General features: G+C 34.2%; 1 protein-coding gene across 1 annotated transcript; it reads left to right on the top strand.

Moving 5' to 3' along the window:
- The first annotated feature begins 85 nt into the window (after positions 1–85).
- LOC132548699 (cyclin N-terminal domain-containing protein 1-like) lies at positions 86–20,627 on the top strand. The gene is made up of 9 exons (XM_060212578.1): positions 86–226; positions 658–761; positions 2,518–2,683; positions 3,479–3,644; positions 5,703–5,841; positions 6,249–6,345; positions 7,655–7,746; positions 19,889–20,068; positions 20,327–20,627. The coding sequence occupies exons 1-9, from the start codon at positions 86–88 to the stop codon at positions 20,625–20,627; spliced, it is 1,386 nt and encodes a 461-aa protein (XP_060068561.1).
- Positions 20,628–23,239: the final 2,612 nt, after the last annotated feature.

The following is a 23,239-nucleotide window of genomic DNA, read 5'->3' as shown; positions in this document are numbered from 1 at the left end:
TGAGACAAAAGAATATAATGTATATATTGTCAGGTATGCTTACTTAGTTCTTCATACTTATACTGAAATTTTTAGAATTTTAGCTATGGATAGAATCTTTGGGACTCCTGAGGAACCTTTGTTTAATGACAGATTCACAGCTGTGACAGCAGATATTCTTCAAGAATGGCTAATTTCGCTGGCTTCTATGAATAACAGGAGAGTGGCATGTTCTTCTTCACAAGAGGTATATGTATACATACAAGTACATAAATCTCATAAATGAATCAAGTCTGACAATATGGAGAAACAATATGATGTGTTTCAAGTCACACTTTGTATGTGTAGTTTCATTTTCATTTGTTGTTTTGAACCATATAGTATTTTTCTTTTTTTTTACGAAGAATTCATTTAAATGAAACTTTTGCACAATCAAACATCCAGTACTTCTGTATCGTTTGCTATGTAAAATTTTAGGTTTCAAAATGTACATTTTTAGTTCCTCACATGTATAGGAATTACATTTATAAGTTATTTTGTGAAATGTGCATTTTTCTATTCATGTTTGCTTATTGGTTTGGCATTCTGACCAACATATAGAATTACAGAATCAAACTATTTGTTGCCAACATTACAAATGCATATACATATAACATTATTGAATTTTGTAATCAGCAGGGTCTGTTCAAGACTGGTGACTTTGCAGAATTTGTCTTCAATACCTGTGACCAGTTTAAGATGTCACCAGAAGCAAAATACCTTGCATTGGAAACATTTGATAGGTAACTTTATAATTTCATAACTTGTTTTTGAAGATAAATTTATTAATACTGCATATTTGTCAGTTTGTAAGGTCAAATTATAAATACATTTTGAAAAATCATTCCATTAGTGTAATATTGAATTGAATAAATAGAAGATTATATAAATATATATAAAGTGGCTAAACTTGGAATACATTTTGAGCTTGTAATATTATTTGTATGAAAAGCTGGTTTGATTGTCCTGTAGTGACTTTCAGCAGTCTAATAAGAGAGTACATACAGACAGGACATCCCCTTGTCATGTCACATCAGCAATGCATGTATATATGGATGTCGTATTTAATAAGTGGTTCCAGTCCTCTTTATTGACTGCTTCAAGCCGTCCAGGATTGTGATGGATCAGATCTAGAACTGTATAACAGATTGTGAAATGCCATGCATCATCTCCCCAGGATGTCCAGATGTCTGTCCAGTTTGTTTCAACATCACAAGAGCTGCATGCTTAGCATGGTGCAGTAGATATCTGCGAGTCACTAACAGAGTAGTGGTGCAACGTCAATCCATGGGTTGATATATTATGGTTCAAATGCTATGGTTCAGCTCACTGTATTCTTCTTTCACAATACGCTCAGGGTATTTCCTGATTTTTCCCAAGTGTCTATTAGTTTCTCCCCAAAAACAAAATCGTGTAAGCCTTAATACTGTCTAGTGGTGAGTGTACTTTCTGGCAGAAACCTCCTGTTAGGTTTGAATCTCACATTTGCAAACACTTTTGCATGGAAGGACCCCATTAGTTAAAATGTTATAACCATACTCGTATGTGCTACTATGAAGAAATTATATGTCATCAATTTCTTCTATTTTACTGAAATACAGCAGTAAATCGCACATACCATATGTGTTGTCAAGACATATCTGCAGCAGAAGAACATCACCATGCTACCTGATGGCCTGCTTTGTCACCAGATTTGTCTTCATGGAGCATGTTTTGGAAGGAACAATGCAGTTTCTGTGTCAAGGCCAAAATCTTCTTGTAACATTTGACATATCAAATTGAACATTGTCATATGGAAGAACATTACTCAAGAATTTCTGTGTAATTTGATCGGTTTCATGTGTTGCAGATATTTGTTGCACATCATTGTGAATAGTGGACATATACAGAATTGAACTTGTGAAACTGGACTTCCTTTATATGGCTGTTAATTTCTATCCTTATTTACCAATTGCCTAAATCACTGTTTCATTAAGGAGATTATACATTGTTAAGAAGGATTTAATTCAAAATGTAACACATTATTATGTGTATGAAATAATGAATTAAACAATCAAAATATATGTATAGTTTTTTCAGAGTTCGGAATGTGTGCCAATTAATTAAAGAAATTGAGTATGCAGGTAATTTAAAAGAAAAAAATTGATTCATCATTATCAGATGATCAAACTCTATGTTTACTTGTGTTCTGCAGTTTGCTCATGTCCATTAAAACATCTACTTGTCATGAGTGTGTATACCATATTTTAGTATTGATTTGTGGATAATTAGGAGAGGGGATCTTACACATATGTCAATTTGAAAGAAAATGATGTGAAATGTCAAGAGTAAGAAAAGTTTCAAATGAGTTGTTAAAAGAAAATTTTACAGACACTGCTAGCTGCAAACAAATATAGTTTGTAACATATTTTAGCACTTTACAAGAACCAGGACCCACATATAGACATATTATTTTGATTAATTATCTGTTGTGAAATTCTTTTCTTTCTGTTTGTGCAGATTTATGGTACAACATATAAAGGACTTATATAATCATGTGACCCAAAGTGAAAGCAAGCACCGTCAAGCTGACTGGAAGGCTCTTCTTGATAGAATCAAGAACCAGTTGAAGCTTCGTGCTGTATCCTGTTGTCAAATTGCTAGCAAATTGACCTCACATTATAAGGTAGATTTTAAGAACTTTCTGAGTCAAATACTTGTTTCTTGTTTCTTTTTCCTCACAAAAATAAAAGTAGTTCTAGATAACAAAATCAGATTGATTGGATTCATCATGTCAGTATATTCTTGAAGATTGAAATTAGATTCTTGGGATTTCTTTTCACATCCAATTGTCAAAGGTCATGGTCATTGTTACTTTAAAAGATCTGTGACTTGACTCAAGGGATGACATTCAATGTAATAATGATTCTAAGAATACTTGTGATTCATTTGAGGAGACTGAGGATAATGAAACAAGCTCTACACAGCTACCTCTTCACATAGAAGATTTGAAGTAAGCTTCCTTTTCACATTGGAAGTATTCTTTATGTTTAGAGTATAATGACAGCTGTATAAACATTCCTAATTTTGTCTGTCACTCTCTTATCCATAAGTATTCACATTGGTGTCCTTCTGATGCTCGTGTATGTTCTGACACATCTCGTAGGAAGCATTCTACATCCTGATACAAAGATCAGTATAAACAATTATGTTTGTCTGCAAAGTAAACGGAGTGGATTCATTTTCCTCAGTCTTGATCAGTGATCCAAACATGAGAATTTCATTTAATTTCTAGGATAACTGATCAACTTACCTTATGGTTGGACCTTCGACCATTGTTGTTGTGAGCAGTAAATGAAAAAAACTCTTCTTTACGATGGACATGACACTCTTTATTAATGTTTCATTTTGAGAACTGAAATTTTTCAGTCCTGTAGTAGATTTCACAATATGTTTCTACACGATCATAATTTCATTTTAGGTAGTATCTGCATTGAAGGCAAGGAGATTTCTTCGAGATTGTTGTGGCCATCGTTACACTGCTGATGGTATTCTGCAGTCTGAACTCAGAGTTCTCAAAACATTGAACTACAATGTGACCATACCTTCCACCCTCACCTATATAGAGACTTTACTGGAAATTCTAGGTATAATTACATTTTTCATTCTGATATACATAGTCAAAAATACTCATGTTGTTTATCAGGAATTAGTAAAAATCATGGGGTTCAGTATATTTTTATTTTGAATAATCAACATTTTCCTTGAAAAGCTTACAATATATGAGGGCTAATTGATAAGTTGTGAGCCATGTATTGAAGAAGTTAAGAAGGGATGTCCTTTTCCAACTCTACTATTCCCTTACTAATAACAAAGTATTTATCAGCAATACAACCCATCTTCAAAATTTGGCCAATCAAATAATGAGATTTTGGAAATGTCAACGTCATTCAACTAGTAGTCCAGCCCATCAACACATTTCACCCAATCAGAAACAACTTTGTGCAAACATGGTTGGGGTATCGGTAATGCTAAATGGCTTCTCGAAAAGGCGGCGTTTTCACAGCAATCAACACTGTGAAAAGAACCCTCCTCAAACTGTCACAGTTTGACACATGCCTGTGTTTATAATTAGTGTTGAAAGGGTAAAGATCCACGTAACACATTTATAGACACAAGACGAAATGTAATCAGGTTCGTGATGTTGTTGTCAGCAATCGGGTGTCATTAATTTGTTTGACAAAAAACGAAGCCACATGATAGTCAAATTACATTTATTTCTCAAAATCGTCTTGAATTACAATCCCAAAAGGCAATATTTTGAATAATAATAATCATAACGAGTAATTAATTAACTTATTATAACTTGTATACTAGTTTTATGATTTATTTTTTCCAAGAGAAAGAAAGAATACCCCGCATACGTTATACAGGGTCGCAATCTAAACGATCTCAATTTGGCGTCCGTAATGAATAACAAACTCAGCATGTTTACTTTTTACAGTTTATTTACATATTTTAAGCAAGTAAAGAAATTTTGTTGTAAGTTAACGTTTACTGTTTAAATTTCTTTATGGCAAATCCTGTAGTTTGACTTCTTTATCTCTTCTGACCATTTTCCATCGGTAAAACCTTGAAGTCATATATGGCCCTTGAAGTCAGTATTTCTGCCACTCCGAATGCTGTTTTCGTGTGAAAATTTTAGGATGTGATTGTTATATCTTGCTTATAAGATGCACCCTACTACTTCAAATTGAATTTTGATGGGAAAAAAGTGTGTCTTATTGTCGGGTACATACAGTACATTCCTTTCTCACAAAAGATCTTGGAATGAGAAAGCTCTCAGCCTGTTTGGTACTTCTGACAGTTGATTAGAAGCACACCAGGTGAACTTTGTCGTATCCAAATCTGATCCTTTTAGAGGCTGGTCCTGCTAACTTCCTGTAAAGGTTTGTGACAATGGATGAAATGCGAGCCCATCATTTCACTCAATAGGCCAAGCAACAGTCTAAACATTGGAAGCACAATGGTTCACCCATGCCAAAGAAGGCAAAGACTGTTCTACTAGCTGGAAAGGTTATGACCTCTGTTTTCTAGGATTCCGATGGTATTTTGATGGTAGATTATCTGCAAAATGGACAAACAATCAATTACACATATTATGCATCATTGCCTAAGCAGTTTAGAGAAAATACTATACTCGAGCACTGCGGAAAACTCAGTAAAGGTGTGTTGTTCCACCACGACAATGACTCTGTTCACCTGTCTGTCATTGCCAGGGCTGCCATTAGCCCATGTAGCTTTGAATAGATTTAGCATCATCCTTATTTGCCTGATGTCCATCACACTTTTACCTATTTCCAAAATTGAAAAAGGCCAATACCGATACCCACTTTTGGTTAGATGGTGATGTCGTGCAGGCAGTAAAAGACTTTGTGAATGGTCAAGAAATGGACTTCTTTAAAAGTGGCAATGTGGCCCTTAAACATTGCTGGCAAAAGTGTATAGATACTGAAAGGGATAATTTTGAAAAATCATGCAATGTGTCTACTAAAAGTCAAGCTATGAGGAGCAGGCTTGAAAAAAGCATCATTTGATACATACATGTATAAAGTTATATTTCTCATTGTTTTATAGTTCCCTTGTGCTCTACTTAATGGTTACTTATTATTGATTACTTGACAAGGACACTATTTTCTATGCAGGGCACAACGACCATGAGACAGAAGTGAAGGTTTATCATGCTGTGGCCATGCAAGTGTTAACAGTTGTCTACATTAAGTATTCTGATGTGTACAAATTCCTGTTTGAGGTAACGGCCCTTTCACCACAAAACAAAGACAGGTGAGTGGGGTTTCTATTGATGTTTAGAGTCATCTAATAGTAACTAACTGTCAAGCTAACATCCTCGGCCATATGAAAATTTGTAAATCCATGATAAAAGCCATTTTTAGCTCGAGAAAATTCAACATGTTTTATAGAAAGATTTTTTGGCTATCAAATATTGTTAATTATTCTAGTGGAAGAGAATGTTTCGTTTTCACAAATATGAATGAAGTTTTTGAAGGAAAATGCATTTATAGATAAGTCAAAGTGCTCTACTCTGTTTATTAAACTATACACAATTATAAGGTTGCAAGTTTGCATCATTTCCAACCTGACATGATAAGTATATATTAACTATATTTTGTATGTTTTGTTCACCATGAAGTTATCATTTTGTATGTTACTGAATTTTTCAGTTTATATAGGAAGAAATACATGGCAGTCAAAGCTGACAAAATGCTGCTGGCAGTATCAGTAATAGGGTCCTCTGTCTACTTAGCTGACCAACTGTTATCAGACAAGGTTTGTAATTTTCCTGAAACAGAATATCATCTTCACATTTTATATTGTCTTTTAGTTAGACCACCATCAGTCATATTAGATAGTAATGCTTTTTATCAGAGAAAGACAGCACAATACTTCTTGCAGGTTTTAATTTCTTCAGTTGCAACAATCCTAGGCAAAATTACATATACATTTATTTGATGCTAAATCTTACCAGACAATTAAAGGTCTGCATGAACTTGCCAGAATTTTGCATAAAAATTATGTGGATGATACATGGTACTACATTATGAAACTAGACACAAATAACAAATTTGGTAGCCCTTTGTCCTTGCATGCTTTTAACACGTTTGATCCCTGTGATCTTGAATGTTGGTAAAGCATGCATCAAAAATATGGTAGCCCTTCATCTCAGCATGGTACAGGCCTAATGTCAATATCCTGGGCATCTTGGTTATTGAGATGAATTCATCTACATATTTCAACTTAGTTGACCCTTGTAATCTTGAAAGTGGGTCAAGGTCCTGCCTTAAACAAACTTGAAAGTCTTTCCTCTATTCATGTTACAGGCTTAATGCCATTAACTAGCCTTATTTGTTATCATGACAAAGTACACTGAAGATTTTAACATGCATCAGGTTTGTGTCTTGAAAGAAAGTCCTTATCTGTGCATGAACTTCGGGAAACAATTGAACATGGTCACTGCAAATTATATTCTGGAGAGCTATGCCCCAATCTGGAAACCATACTGCTTATTCTTTCAGCCAGTTCTTATGATGTTTGATGTCAGTGGTCAATTCTTTTGGTTACTCTCCACATTTTCTATTTTATGTAATTTCTGCTTGATGCCTTTATAAAATTCTCATACTGGTTTTTTATAAGTCTTTTTTATGCTTTATTAATAACATTATTGATGATCTTATGAAATATATGGACCTACCAGATATAAAAAACTATTAGTTTTGTGATTACATGTATATTTAACTAGGGAGACAATCTGAATATGTGACATTCAAATTTTAAGTTCTGATTTTAGTGTTTGATCAGTGGTAATTACTTTGAAAAAAATTCCTTATTTGTTCACTTTTGTCGAAATAGTTTTATAGAAGCTACTGTTCAATTTAATGCAGAACTGTGCAAAAACTAATTAAAAATTCTTTTTCGTAGAAAAAGCAATACCAAGCAGTGGAACTCTACCATAATACTCTTCCCAAAAGAAACATTAAACAAATTGAATACTCTTGTTCTTGTGTTGATAAGCCTAATCTGAAATTGTCTATTATATAAAAAGATTGAATGCCATTGTTGTTTTTGTTTTTCTAAATAGATAATTAAAGAGTTAAGCAGAATCACCCATATTCCCTGCGATGACATCATAGACCTCACATCAGTCATAGTTCAGTTGATTATGGAGGGGAGGTAGAAACCTAAATACAACACAATGTACGGATTACATTTGATGCCAGCTGGATTTGGTATAATTTCATGCTAAAGTAAGCGGAGAACCAGATGATCTCATCAGCCATATTGGACATATTTTGGTAAAAGGTTTCAAATGAAAAAAAGCTTGGTTTTATGAGCATTGATATAGGAGGTTGACCATTAGGAATTGTTAGTAAATAAGGGTGATTCTTAGTGAACAGGGATGTTGTGAAGATCTTAATTTAGACATTGAAGTGTGATAGTTCTATTTAAACACATTTTAATTGTGATATGTGGAGTGAAAGCACTTTAGATAGTTATATCAATGTATCAGGGATATAAGTTAAATACTGATAGCCTATCCAGCTTGATAATCATATTTCAGTCAAAACAGTTACAGTTGTTGTTAGATGCAGGCAATCATATTAAGATTTTAGCTCATTTGGTTTGAAGTTAAACTAAAGTATCCTTGGTGCTGAAGTTGACTCAGTTTTGAATGAACTTGGGTTTCAGCCCCCCAATTTGATATTGGTGCAGTGGTGATAGTTTTGAACAGTTTGATATGCGTACAGTGGTGATAATTGGGAACAGTTTGATATTGGTACAGTGGTGATAGTTGGGAACATTTTGATATTGGTACAGTGGTGATAGTTGGGAACAGTTTGATATTGGTACAGTGGTGATAGTTGGGAACAGTTTGATATTGGTACAGTGGTGATAGTTTGGAACAGTTTGATATTGGTACAGTGGTGATAGTTGGGAACAGTTTGATATTGGTACAGTGGTGATAGTTGGGAACAGTTTGATATTGGTACAGTGGTGATAGTTGGGAACAGTTTGATATTGGTACAGTGGTGATAGTTGGGAACAGTTTGATATTGGTACAGTGGTGATAGTTTGGAACAGTTTTATATTGGTACAGTGGTGATAGTGTAGAACAGTTTGATATTGGTACAGTGGTGACAGTTGGGAACAGTTTGATATTGGTACAGTGGTGACAGTTGGGAACAGTTTGATATTGGTACAGTGGGAACAGTTTGATATTGGTACAGTGGTGATAGTTGGGAACAGTTTGATATTGGTACAGTGGTGATAGTTGGGAACAGTTTGATATTGGTACAGTGGTGATAGTTGGGAACAGTTTGATATTGGTACAGTGGTGATAGTTGGGAACAGTTTGATATTGGTACAGTGGTGATAGTTGGGAACAGTTTGATATTGGTACAGTGGTGATAGTTGGGAACAGTTTGATATTGGTACAGTGGTGATAGTTGGGAACAGTTTGATATTGGTACAGTGGTGATAGTTTGGAACATTGAACAGTTTGATATTGGTACAGTGGTGATAGTTTGGAACAGTTTGATATTGGTACAGTGGTGATAGTTGGGAACAGTTTGATATTGGTACAGTGGTGACAGTTTGGAACAGTTTGATATTGGTACAGTGGTGATAGAACAGTTTGATATTGGTACAGTGGTGATAGTTGGGAACAGTTTGATATTGGTACAGTGGTGATAGTTGGGAACAGTTTGATATTGGTACAGTGGTGATAGTTGGGAACAGTTTGTTATTGGTACAGTGGTGATAGTTTGGAACATTGAACAGTTTGATATTGGTACAGTGGTGATAGTTGGGAACAGTTTGATATTGGTACAGTGGTGACAGTTGGGAACAGTTTGATATTGGTACAGTGGTGATAGTTGGGAACAGTTTGATATTGGTACAGTGGTGATAGTTTGGAACAGTTTGATATTGGTACAGTGGCGATAGTTTGGAACAGTTTGATATTGGTACAGTGGTGATAGTTGGGAACAGTTTGATATTGGTACAGTGGTGATAGTTGGGAACAGTTTGATATTGGTACAGTGGTGATAGTTGGGAACAGTTTGATATTGGTACAGTGGTGATAGTTTGGAACAGTTTGATATTTGTACAGTGGTGATAGTTGGGAACAGTTTGATATTGGTACAGTGGTGATAGTTGGGAACAGTTTGATATTGGTACAGTGGTGATAGTTGGAACAGTTTGATACAGTGGTGATATTGGATATTGGTACAGTGGTGATAGATGGGAACATTTTGATATTGGTACAGTGGTAATAGTTTGGAACAGTTTGATATTGGTACAGTGGTGATAGTGTAGAACAGTTTGATATTGGTACAGTGGTGATAGTTTGGAACAGTTTGATATTGGTACAGTGGCGATAGTATGGAACAGTTTGATATTGGTACAGTGGTGATAGTTGGGAACAGTTTGATATTGGTACAGTGGTGATAGTATGGGAACAGTTTGATATTGGTACAGTGGTGATAGTTTGGAACATTGAACATTTTGATATTGGTACAGTGGTAATAGTTTGGAACAGTTTGATATTGGTACAGTGGTGATAGTGTAGAACAGTTTGATATTGGTACAGTGGTGACAGTTGGGAACAGTTTGATATTGGTACAGTGGTGATAGTTGGGAACAGTTTGATATTGGTACAGTGGTGATAGTTGGGAACAGTTTGATATTGGTACAGTGGTGATAGTTGGGAACAGTTTGATATTGGTACAGTGGTGATAGTTGGGAACAGTTTGATATTGGTACAGTGGTGATAGTTGGGAACAGTTTGATATTGGTACAGTGGTGATAGTTGGGAACAGTTTGATATTGGTACAGTGGTGATAGTTGGGAACAGTTTGATATTGGTACAGTGGTGATAGTTGGGAACAGTTTGATATTGGTACAGTGGTGATAGTTTGGAACAGTTTGATATTGGTACAGTGGTGATAGTTGGGAACAGTTTGATATTGGTACAGTGGTGATAGTATGGAAGAGTTTGATATTGGTACAGTGGTGATAGATGGGAACATTTTGATATTGGTACAGTGGTGATAGTTGGGAACAGTTTGATTTTGGTACAGTGGTGATAGTATGGAACAGTTTGATATTGGTACAGTGGTGATAGTTGGAACAATTTGATATTGGTACAGTGGTGATAGTTGGGAACAGTTTGATATTGGTACAGTGGTGATAGTTGGGAACAGTTTGATATTGGTACAGTGGTGATAGTTTGGAACAGTTTGATATTGGTACAGTGGTGATAGATGGGAACATTTTGATATTGGTACAGTGGTGATAATTGGGAACAGTTTGATATTGGTACAGTGGTGATAGTTTGGAACAGTTTGATATTGGTACAGTGGTGATGGTGATAGTTGGAACAGTTTGATATTGATATTGGTACAGTGGTGGTGATAGTATGGAACAGTTTGATATTGGTACAGTGGTGATAGTACAGTGGTGATAGTTTGGAACAGTTGGATATTGGTACAGTGGCGATAGTATGGAACAGTTTGATATTGGTACAGTGGCGATAGTATGGAACAGTTTGATATTGGTACAGTGGTGATAGTTGGGAACAGTTTGATATTGGTACAGTGGTGATAGTTGGGAACAGTTTGATATTGGTACAGTGGTGATAGTTGGGAACAGTTTGATATTGGTACAGTGGTGATAGTATGGGAACAGTTTGATATTGGTACAGTGGTGATAGTTGGAACAATTTGATATTGGTACAGTGGTGATAGTTGGGAACAGTTTGATATTGGTACAGTGGTGATAGTTGGGAACAGTTTGATATTGGTACAGTGGTGATAGATGGGGACAGTTTGATATTGGTACAGTGGTGATAGTTTGGAACAGTTTGATATTGGTACAGTGGTGATAGTTGGAACAATTTGATATTGGTACAGTGGTGATAGTTGGGAACAGTTTGATATTGGTACAGTGGTGATAGTTTGGAACAGTTTGATATTTGATATTGGTACAGTGGCGATAGTATGGAACAGTTTGATATTGGTACAGTGGTGATAGTTTGGAACAGTTTGATATTGGTACAGTGGCGATAGTATGGAACAGTTTGATATTGGTACAGTGGTGATAGTTTGGAACAGTTTGATATTGGTACAGTGGTGATAGTTTGGAACAGTTTGATATTGGTACAGTGGTGATAGTTTGGAACAGTTTGATATTGGTACAGTGGTGATAGTTGGAACAGTTTGATATTGGTACAGTGGTGATAGTTTGGAACAGTTTGATATTGGTACAGTGGTGATAGATGGGGACAGTTTTATATTGGTACAGTGGTGATAGTGTGGAACAGTTTGATATTGGTACAGTGGTGACAGTTTGGAACAGTTTGATATTGGTACAGTGGTGATAGTTGGGAACAGTTTGATATTGGTACAGTGGTGATAGTTTGGAACAGTTTGATATTGGTACAGTGGTGATAGTTTGGAACAGTTTGATATTGGTACAGTGGTGATAGTTTGGAACAGTTTGATATTGGTACAGTGGTGATAGTATGGAACAGTTGGATATTGGTACAGTGGCGATAGTTTGGAACAGTTTGATATTGGTAGTGGTGATAGTTTGGAACAGTTTGATATTGGTACAGTGGTGATAGTATGGAACAGTTTGATATTGTTACACTGGTGATTGTTGGGAACAGTTTGATATTGGTATAGTGACTTAATTGCAGATGTTGGTATGGCAGCCGTAGCTGGGAACAGTTTTGATAATGGTACAGTAACTTTTTTCAAGAGAAAGTTTGATATTTGTAAGGTAGCTGAGTTTGAAACAGTTTAAATTTACACGATATAATTTGACCTGGAAATTAAATGGTATATGCTACAGTGTAGTTTAATATATTCGTATACAATATACCATGTGTGTCAGCTTGAAGTAACTATGTGTTGTTGTACTTTTAAACACTAGCTGTTTTCCCCTTGTAATGGACACTGTGATGTGAATATTTTTAACAAAATGAAGTACCCAGTATTTACTTGGATGGACCTTGTAAAATGCATCATAAATGCTTTTTCACTGGTGGCAGCAGATGTACACATAAAGTACAAGGTTCAAGATGTAGCTTGTTATGTAGTCATATCTTCTTTTGAATAGTTTGAATATAATATGGTAAACATCAGTTGATAATATTATTTGAAATCTCACTTTAATTGGACACGTGATTTTTAATTGGACGTGATGATTTTGAAATCAGTTTTCTCATGTGGCCATCGCTTGTGTGTAACACATATGAACCATTTAATATCTTTATACAAGTTCGGATTCAAGCCACAAATAAACAGTATCATACATGTAAATGTAATCAACCAATAACAGTGTCAGACGTTTTCTAACTCGAAATGCTAGAAATGTGAAGAAATCAACTCATAGCTTTTGATTTTTAATTTTCAGTGCATTTATATAAGAAATCTTCACGTAGTTGAAAACATTCAGATTGTTCAAACTGCTCATAACGAATGCATGGTTCTATATTTTGTATTTATCAATATGTTCATGGAAAATGGTTATACTTTCATAATTTTGTTTGATTTGTGACTTCTCGTTGATCGAGATCGTATATCATCACGCTCTGGCAGTGAGCATCATATTATTTTCATGTTCATTTTCTTAACGACAATGGAAGTTTCTTGTCTTGCTGTCGGCCTGATGTTTCATTAGAAGGTTGACATTGTATAAAGTTGATTCTCACTTTTTGCCGAAAATCCCCTTAATGATAGAAATTTTGCACTTTCTTGTGTTTTTTAATGGAAAATGTGTAAAATAGATATAATGACTTACAGTTTCCATATCTTTGTACAAAAAAGGTGGGATAAATATTTATGTATTGTGTCGTTACTGTTTGTTGTTTTTGTGTTACGTCAAGAAAAAAAGTTATTTTTCAACTGAACGTGTTGGATTTTCAAATCTTCTGGAAGGGCAAATTAGTTTTATTGTTGTCTTTAAAAAATATTCATTATTATTGTAAAAAAATGTCTGTATTCCTCAAATTCTTATTATTATACCCCCACACACATTTAAGGGGAGAAGTATTCACTTCGTCTGTGTGCCCATTTGTGACAACCTTGTGTATAAAATATACCTCATGAACCCTTGAACAAATTCGTTCATATTTACACCATATCATCATAACACTAAGATTTACAAAGATTCTTGCATAGAATTAGGTTGTTATGGTCATTGTGAAAGATCAAATGTCACTCTTCACCACTGACCCCTGGTTGAGGGTTAATGTAATCTCTCCCTGCTTCGTTTTCAATTATATTAAAATGTTCTTTCCTATATCTACTACTTTGTTATCTATATATGTATTTATAAGCTACAATGCAGAGCTTGATATTACGGTTTGTAGATATTTTGCCAGTGAACTACTTTTGGCGTATTTAAAGACAACTTGGTTAAAGCGTTAATGTTGCTTCTAAAGAGTATATCTAATTCTAAACTTGATTTGATTTCAAGGAAATTTTGAATGAATCATCATTACAATTAATAGATTTCAAACAGTCAAACCCTGACTTGTTGGACCACTTTGTTCGATTTTGAGAACCTGAAAACTGCAAAAAATAAAGCACAGTTGACACCTTTTATAATGATTATAATTAGCCTCGAACATTTATTGATCAAACGGAAAGACTTTAAAAACAGCTAGATTTTAAAAAGCCTTCGAACTGAAAATTTAGTATTTTCACATTATTGTTTTTTCTTATTATCCACCTACCGTTCTATGACTTCAATTTAAAAAGGATATTAATAGAAAAATGTTCGCCTTGAAAATAAAGAATGCCTCTTATTCAAGAAAAAAACGATAATGTGTGAAAAGGAATATTGCCGTTACTCATGTTCTACAGACTGAAGCCGGATAAAGCGTAGCAACAATTTGATTTTTCATCGTTGAATCACTTTCTAAAATTTAAAATTTTGAAAAAAAAACATCATCAGTACAAACGTTAGATTTATACTGTTATTCATATACACTTGTATAAGACTTGTAAAACTGATTATAACCAAAGCTAACATTTAGCCTTCTAACATTAATTTGATAATATAGTTTTATGTGTTTACAGCCCGAAAAGAGACTATTTGGGTGAGATGTACACTCATGTACTTCCGTGATCGGTAATTTAATTCAAAACTTTCTGTAATATGATAATGATGCATTCATTTTACGTGGATGCTTAGTGCAACTAGAATAAAAAAAATGATATAACACATATAATTTTGATTGAGAATCCAGTTTGATTTGATTAGACTACTGTCGGCTTCCTAACATCATTAGAGGAGGGTTTCGATGTCCGTTTATCCGGTTATTATCATCGATGATATAGTTTTGTACTAGAAATAATGAACGAAACGAAAAATTGTAATATATCAATGGCAAAAAATAATCATGATATTTGCCGAACAATTCCTTCATACTTCGTCCTGTTGGGGGTAATCGGTTACCATATACCTTATTTTATTTGTAAATAATTTAGTTTCAGTTTCTTTATTTTGTTTAAATAAATTGACACCTGTAACTAAAACAAGTGCAGGCATTAGCACAATTGTAGTAATCTATTTTGTATTACTGGTATTGTAATATTCATGTTTACTTGTAACGTGTAAATATAACATCTGGACGATAATACATGTGTCTGAACAGCTACCAGGTTTCCTTCCGGATGTATTGTGTTCGGCTTGTTGGTGTTGGAATGATCTAGAGGAGCTAGAAAAATGACAGAGGATATTCTGCTAAAGCCAATGCTCTTCTCCACTTACTTAAAACATACGTCATCAGTGTAGTTCTAGGTGTAAACTCATTCGAAGGAAAGCTGCCATATCGTACCTAATGAAGGATGGTATTAACAATCAGCAACAGGAAAGTACAATGATTTGGATGTGAATGTTTTCTATATTGTAGTAAAAGGATTTTCGTATATTTTTGGCTTTTGTTTCACGTATGACAACTATGCAGCATCTAACGATATATGTAATCATTTGAAGACCGTAATCACTTGTTTGTGCTCCTCCATTCGTACGTAAGTCGGAAAGGCATAGAGTAAAGTCATTTAGTTATATAGGTTTTATTCAGAGAAAGTGCACATGATTAGATCTTAATGTTTTTGAAATAAGAAAAAACAAGATAATGTAACAATATAAGCTCTACACGATAAAATGTACTGTGTTCTTCGGATCAGTGATTACTCGTGGCAACTTAGAGAAAAAAAATAGGAAAAGTAGTTGATGCAATTATGTCTTTCCGAGTCCCTGCTCAATGTTGATTTTATTCTTTCCGTATCACACTTAGTGATATACGACAGCAAGGATGAGAATGTTATATATAAAATCACGAAGAAATGTTAATTTTAACGATAAATTCGAGCCAAAACTTTGATAAATCTACAATGACAACGATTATACAAAAGACACATAAGTGGACTTAACCCTTGCATCACTTGTTTTATAAACCCTAGCACCACCTGTTTTATTAAAACATAGCATCAGTTCTTTCGTAAACCCTAGCATCTTTTGTTTTATTAACCTTAGCATCACTTGTTTTATAAACCCTAGAACCACCTGTTTTATTAAACCTAGCATCACTTGTTTTATCAACCCTAGAATCACTTGTTTTATTAAACCTGGCATCACTTGTTTTATTAACCCTAGCATCATTTGTTTCACAAACCCTATCATCACTTGTTTTATCAACCCTAGCATCACTTGTTTTATAAACTCTGGCAGCACTTAATTTATAAACCCTACCATCATTTGTTTTATTAATCCTATCATCACTTGTTTTATAAGAGTGTCTTATCGTGTATCTTGATCGTTCTTTTTATGTCACCAACAACACAGATATTACATCGAGCATAGCTTATGCTACTTAATACATCACTTGTTTACTTTTTTCACACAGTTTTCATGGAGAACAAAAGTAGCCGATACGACAATGCTAAACCAATCGATGAATCACTGATTTGAAAAGCTAAACCGAAGGAGAAATAGTTTAACTTGAAATTTGTTGTTACGATTGAGAGCCAGTGATCATCAAGTGCACGTCCGACCACTTAACTGCTATGGTCGATAGCCAGCGTAGGGTATGTTGATGACGGAGTACTCGTTGCTTTAAAAGCTGTTATACGTACACCCTGTTGGAATAATAGTATTTTCATTGCTATAATAATTTGTTATTCAAATCACTCTCCGTCCGTCAACTGTCGGTCATTCAGTCCATCTTAAATCTCTTTTAAAGGAAATGAACAAAGTTAAGCTTTGGATATTAGTGCTGTTAAAAACTGTAATCAAATCAAATGCAAGCGCTGTATATGAATTTATATATTTTCAAATTAGCGCTATCCACAATTATTGCTATAGATACAAAATGCTGAAATTCCTATTAACGTTTTTACATTTCAGAGCAATATTTTCGATACGAAGAGCTTAATAATATGATTACCGCTTAAATATTACATTTACAATCTATGGTAGAAAATTTTCCTAACACCAAAACATTCAGGATTCTGAACACGCCATTTGTAACAAGGCAATTAGGAAGGAAAGTAGGCATTTAGTCTGATGATATTTTTCCGTACGTAACGTTTCAATTCGTTTGAATTGTGACTTGGTTCATAATATACACAAGTACTTCACCTTGTTTTTGATGATCAATGATTGAGAGTTACTGATATGTTTGACCCGAGTCGAGAGAACTATTGACTCCACAATATATACCTACACATACATGTTCATATCTCATCTCACATCTGGATCACACTATGACTGTTCCGTATTCTTCCTGGAGACCCAAATCAAATCCTATTATTGAAATACTGGTCAGGGATTAATACATTGTATAGTTATACGTGATATCGGTTATATTAAATAATGATATGTGTGATTTAATTGTGTCTTCTGTACCATTCTATATTGAGATTTTTCTATGTAATCACACCAGAATCCCTAATTATTAATATTTCTTTGAATGAGGAGCACCATCTCCCTCAGGAAGTGCGATATCGTATCTATCTTTCAAAACCTTGACCTCGTCTGGGTGTCAGCATTTACTTCCTCTATTCTATGTCACCCACGTGTGTATCACAGGTTGCATATTTATGTTAAATAAAGATACAATTTTTCAAAACGAATAAATCATGTAACGAAATAAAAAATAACCCGGTCCTATGCTGAGTTGATATTCTTTATTTAAAGGAAATTGTACTAATTTGATACGCTTTAAGCATTTTACTTCTCAATATATTTACAACCAGATATAAAATCGTCACGATATTAAAATTCACCGTTTCGGAACGGTATCAACAGAAAGTCATCTGTGTTATAATGTGACGCTACAGATTTTTTTTGCGGTGAAATGCGAGATTTCATGTTAAACCTATGCCTACTGAACATCATTAATACGTGTCGATATTTCAAACTCATTTTTGAACAATCAGATTACAATATTTGCAGTAAAATATGCATTTTCGCCAGAGTGCAATAAAGTATATGAAAATGAAAATTTTTGCCTAATAAAACAGGATGAAATTGTCTGTAGGTATTGGTCATGGCGGATCTGAAATAAATTATAAGATTGTTAAACGTGTTTGATTTACTTACTACATTTTTAGCTCACCTGGCCCAAAGGGCCAAGTGAGCTTATGCCATAGCGCAGCTTCCGTCGTCCGTCCCGCCGTCCGTCGTCCGTCAACTTTTCATTTAAACAACTTCTTCTTAAATACCGAAAGGCGTAGTGTTATCATATTTGGCTGGAAGGTTACTATGATGAAGCCAAACAAAGTTTGCAAAAAGAAACGACCTTGACCAATCTTACAGGTCACATGAGTCAAATGTGTTGAAACGTTTTAATTTCTTCTGAAATATCGAAAAGCCTAGAATCATTATATTTTGCCAGTATGTTCTTTTATGAAGTCCACGAAAGTACAACAAATGACCTTGACCCATAGTCAAGGTCACGGGGGTCAAATGTGTTAAACGTGTTACATATGCACAGATATAGTAATGTTGGTCATAAAGATCCAGGTGAGCGATACAGGCCCTCTGGGACTCTTGTACATTAGTTTAATCTATTTCTTAGATGTGAGCTAAAAATCCAACGGAGGAGTTCAATTGACGAATACACAATTTAACAGACGGAACAGCATTATTCTGCAGCATTAGTAAATGGCTGAAAAAAAAAACGAAAAAAAAAAAAAAAGAATAAATAAAATCAAACGAATAAAAACACCAAATTCTTGATGTTTTCTTAAATCATTGGTTCATTTACTGTTATTGATTAAACTGCTACATGTAAATTCATTTTTCATGCATAACAATGGAATCTTCATAACAGTATTAAGCAAATTTCAATATATACATACCATGACAAGCTCATTGTTCATTGAACGCTTATGCCAACCTGTAACACAAATATGTTTGATTCCAATTACAAAATCATCAGTATTTCTTATCATTGCTTCTAGTATCCAATTACTTTTACCGGTTTTGTTGATGTTGGAAACAAAATTACGTGATCATGATATTTTTAATGTGATTTTGCCTGTTGTATAAGGTATCCATATCTTTTTGTTTCTTTCCCTTAAATCAAAGAATACAGTTACAGTTGGTGCCATTATCAGTTTGAAAGTGTGCCGTGAAATTTGGCCCGAAATGTGGCCTGTTTAACAGTAAGACATCGAGTATGATTCCTTGACCCTTTAATGGACGGTTTTTACTTTCGATTTCCTTACAAACGACAGGCAAAGTAAGGTAGAATGCAATTCACAAGTTTATCTTGAGTGCATACCCCAAGTGGCGCTAACACCTTAGGGTGGATTTTTCAGAGATAACATGTGTGATAAAACGTAGTAAATATGCGGAAGTCAGAAGGATTAAAAACCAACCTACATATTAGTCAAGGTGTTTTCTTACATTTATCAAAGGCCGTCAGCTGTGGTAAATATTGGACTCCCCTTTGATGGTTAACTTTCAGTCACGAAGATCCGTTAAGAATAGTATAAAAACAATGATGAAACATAACATAGTGTTTTACCTGAAGACTTCGTTTATATCTACACTAGTATTCGAATAAGAATATCATCTGTTCGGAGACAGGTATGTTATATGATTACTATCACTGATACTTCAGTTAAACAAGTGTTTTAATTATTTTTTTTCAAATTATAAAAATCGCCAATCACTGATAACTGAATGTTTTGAAATACCATTAATAGCTGTACATCATATAAACATCTTGATGATGTAGAAGTTAGTGAATTGTAAAATGCTCCATAACGATTGAATTTGTATATTTCAGTATGTACTTGTGTAACATGATCTTTGCACTGACCACATTTCACTCGACGATGATCCTAGCAAACCCTTTAGGAGATTATCGTTTGCAAAACATTTTGCACACGGAAAATATTATTATCACCAGAGAAGAGGCTGAGGCTATAGCAATTGAGAGCCAATCTTACGGCACCACCTGTGACAGGTAAATTAAAACCAATCAGTAAAAAAGAATAGACATTTTTCGTTATCAAAGCCAATTATAGAAATCATGATGGCTGCTGTTGCAGCTCAAAGCGATGTAGATATAAAATATACTTCTGAAGCTTTTTATGTAAATACACCGTAAGCTCCATCAACGTCACTTTTATTGTTATAAAGGTTTTCTAAAGTTGATGTACAATTTAAAGGTATTTTAATGCACGAATTGGCCAATTCACAAATATGGATTTTCATTTTTCAGTGCAATTAGCAATTCTACAGAGACTCTACCAGAATATGCTGTCTCTCTGTGCCCATGGTACTACGAGTTACATCATCAGTCAGGCTTATTTCCCTCCCATGTACTGAAGGCAAAGCTACGATGTGACAACAGGGAAAACAGAAGTCCGTGTAAGAGGCTTGGCTCACGGGACTACACCTGTGTATACATCCAGAGAAGTGTTCGAATGATTAATGAAACGTGTCAAGGACGAGGCTGTGATTTTATCCGACCTATTAGAGTTGGTGCCCAATGTGTTCGCACACAATCCGCACATGCCTAGTGGCAACAGGTGGATAGAGAATATCAATATATATTTATATTAAGTGTATCATTTTGCAGTCGTACAAGTTATTCATATATGTTTATTTTGGTGCAGTGTATTTTGTATATATTCATGAGAAAGTGTAAGGGACATTCAATGTGATCTTTGCATACAAAATCATGTTGTAATTTACTATTAAATATGTGAACCACATAATAACATACATGAAACAAGCTAACTACATGTATACTCTTTTGTCTAAATTAAATATGTAAATGATTGTCTCATGTTGAAAAAATAACAGAAATATAATTAACTAAAATAAGTCTATTTCGACATTTTTTTCGACGGAATACAGATTTCAGCAATTGATTATTCGTGTTATTATGGATATCCACTATGGATTTGTGTACACGATAAGAGTATCTATACAAAGCTACCTCATATATCTTTAACAGCTTATCAATTATACCAACTATCTATTATAGTTATCATCATACACAATCTCGCTTAAAACCCGAGGAATTTAGCAATGTACATTTTCAATCATGTAGCACTGATAAGTGAAATGCATCAAATAGTAAATCTCATTTACAAATTACCGTAAAAAAGGTTTGTTTATCACTACTTTGGCACAATACATTAATGATCTATCTTTTTATTTAATTTTTCAACGGTTTATTAATTTTTTTTTGTTCATTATGAAAAAATCCTTTCTGCTTTTTTCGATTTGATTTTGTCATTCATGTATATTGTAAATAAAACAAATTACCTCACAATGCTGTTTTGTTGTTTCGTAATAATAGATTGATCGGGAAAATTATTTGTCATCATTAATTTGACTGATACCAGTATCAGGATTAATTACACATAACATTTTAAACATCTGTCTGACAAATTCGTAATATAGGATTCAAGAAGATGCAGGTTGCTGAAACAGTTTGACGGTCACAACAGTGACTCCATTGGAAAATATTCTATTTCTTTGCGCGATTTGAAGCTTGACGTGGTTAATGCTCATTTGTATACTTGTTGGTTCCATTGTTGTATACTCTGTTTTCATTTGAGAATGTGCATAGGATATGATGAGTCATTGACCGTTAAACATTTTAATTGGATTGCTTTGACCTTCAGTCTACTCGAGGATTTTTGAATCGTAACGTTAGTGTAAAGGTCCTTTTTGAAATTGTTCAGATTTATAACCATTTCAGAATTTTGGCGTTTGTCTTTTACCTTTTAATTCGTTTGATATTATTTTCTGTTCAATTGCTGTGTCATTCACCGGTTGATGGTCCTTATGACCTTTGATGTGTTGACGGGCCGTTAAGATAGTAATGATGATGATAATATTTAATTATTATATTCTTTAAAGAGTTACACATTCATATATTATGTATATCCATTAGATGCAATGAATGCATCAACTGAAGTATAAATATAATTTTTACTCATATCACAACAATAGCGAAACAATTTTAAAGATCATATCAATCACTCTTGTTGGCTCGGATGGAAGCGCGCGATAGTTCTTACTGTGGAAAGAAATCGGAGTACCCGGAGTAAAACCCACGTGGTCGAGCAAGCGACCATACCACGTCCGTGACGTGAATCGATCCTAGGACGCCTAGGCGAAAGGCATGTGTGTTACTATTGACCCATCCAACCAGTATGTTATGGAAGTACATCTGAACTTTTTAATGCCTCATTTTGATGTAGGTCAAAAATCCAGTATGGCCGCCTTGACCCAATTACCAGAAATTCTAAAAACATCAATAACTCGAAAACTATAAATTTGCTACAATTATATTTTATGTAGAGGAGGGTCATATCTTACCTTTTTTTCTACATTCTAATAGAAATTCTTTCAAATAAAAAAGCGCGCTAAGGGGTTACGTAATCTAAGAATAGAAAAAAACAATTATTAGTAAATATCTTCAATTTTGTACCCCATTGTTTAATGCAGAATTTTAATGCGATTATTTTAGTGTCTACATTGCTTCTGTGACGTCTTTTTTGACGTTTTATTTCTTTTTATTAAAATTCCGATAGTTCAATGTAAAGTGCAGACAAAACGTTTGAACTAAAATCACTCCAAGATCCTAGGAAGAAATTTTATTATATTGTGATGGAATAGGTTTGGTAACGTGCCCTCTTAATTCTGATGATTTTCAACTTTGTCGAAAAAACAAAAATGGCCGCCATGACGCCATATTTGATTTTTGCCCTTACGTCAATATCTCAATAATGACGTGACATTTTGAAATCATTTTTGATATGTTATGTTGAATTGATAATAAATGGCACTTCTAATTGGACATTTTTGTGTAAAACGTCAACTTCCGGCTTAAGGTAGAGGTCAAAGTTCCAAATTGCAATTTAGGGTACAAAACTACCAGAAGTTTGGAAAGGTCTTGAGGTTTGATAGTTTACACATATATTGCCATGGTAATTGTCTGTTAAAAAAACCTGTAAAATGTTAAGCAAAGAATGCAATTAATATAATTGCTGTTCTACGTATCCCCCGATGGAACAATAATATTTTCATTGCTATAATAATTAATTAATCAAATCACTCTTCGTCCGTCATCAGTCGGTCATTCCGTCCATCTTGAACCTTTTTTAAAGGAAAT

The sequence above is a fragment of the Ylistrum balloti genome, unplaced genomic scaffold (genome assembly GCF_031769215.1).
Source record: "Ylistrum balloti isolate Yb309-2 unplaced genomic scaffold, AGI_CSIRO_Ybal_v1 Utg370024, whole genome shotgun sequence".
Taxonomy (NCBI): Eukaryota; Metazoa; Mollusca; class Bivalvia; order Pectinida; family Pectinidae; genus Ylistrum; species Ylistrum balloti.
Note: the sequence above shows the minus strand (reverse complement) of the source record. Positions and strands in the feature narration are given on the sequence as shown.

Excerpts from the sequence above, each read along its gene's own strand:
- LOC132548699 (XM_060212578.1), top strand. The coding sequence starts at position 86 with ATGGATAGAATCTTTGGGACTCCTGAGGAACCTTTGTTTAATGACAGA. Across the intron at positions 227-657 it reads CATGTTCTTCTTCACAAGAG|GGTCTGTTCAAGACTGGTGA; the intron begins GTATATGTATAC and ends TGTAATCAGCAG. Across the intron at positions 3,645-5,702 it reads GACTTTACTGGAAATTCTAG|GGCACAACGACCATGAGACA; the intron begins GTATAATTACAT and ends TTTTCTATGCAG.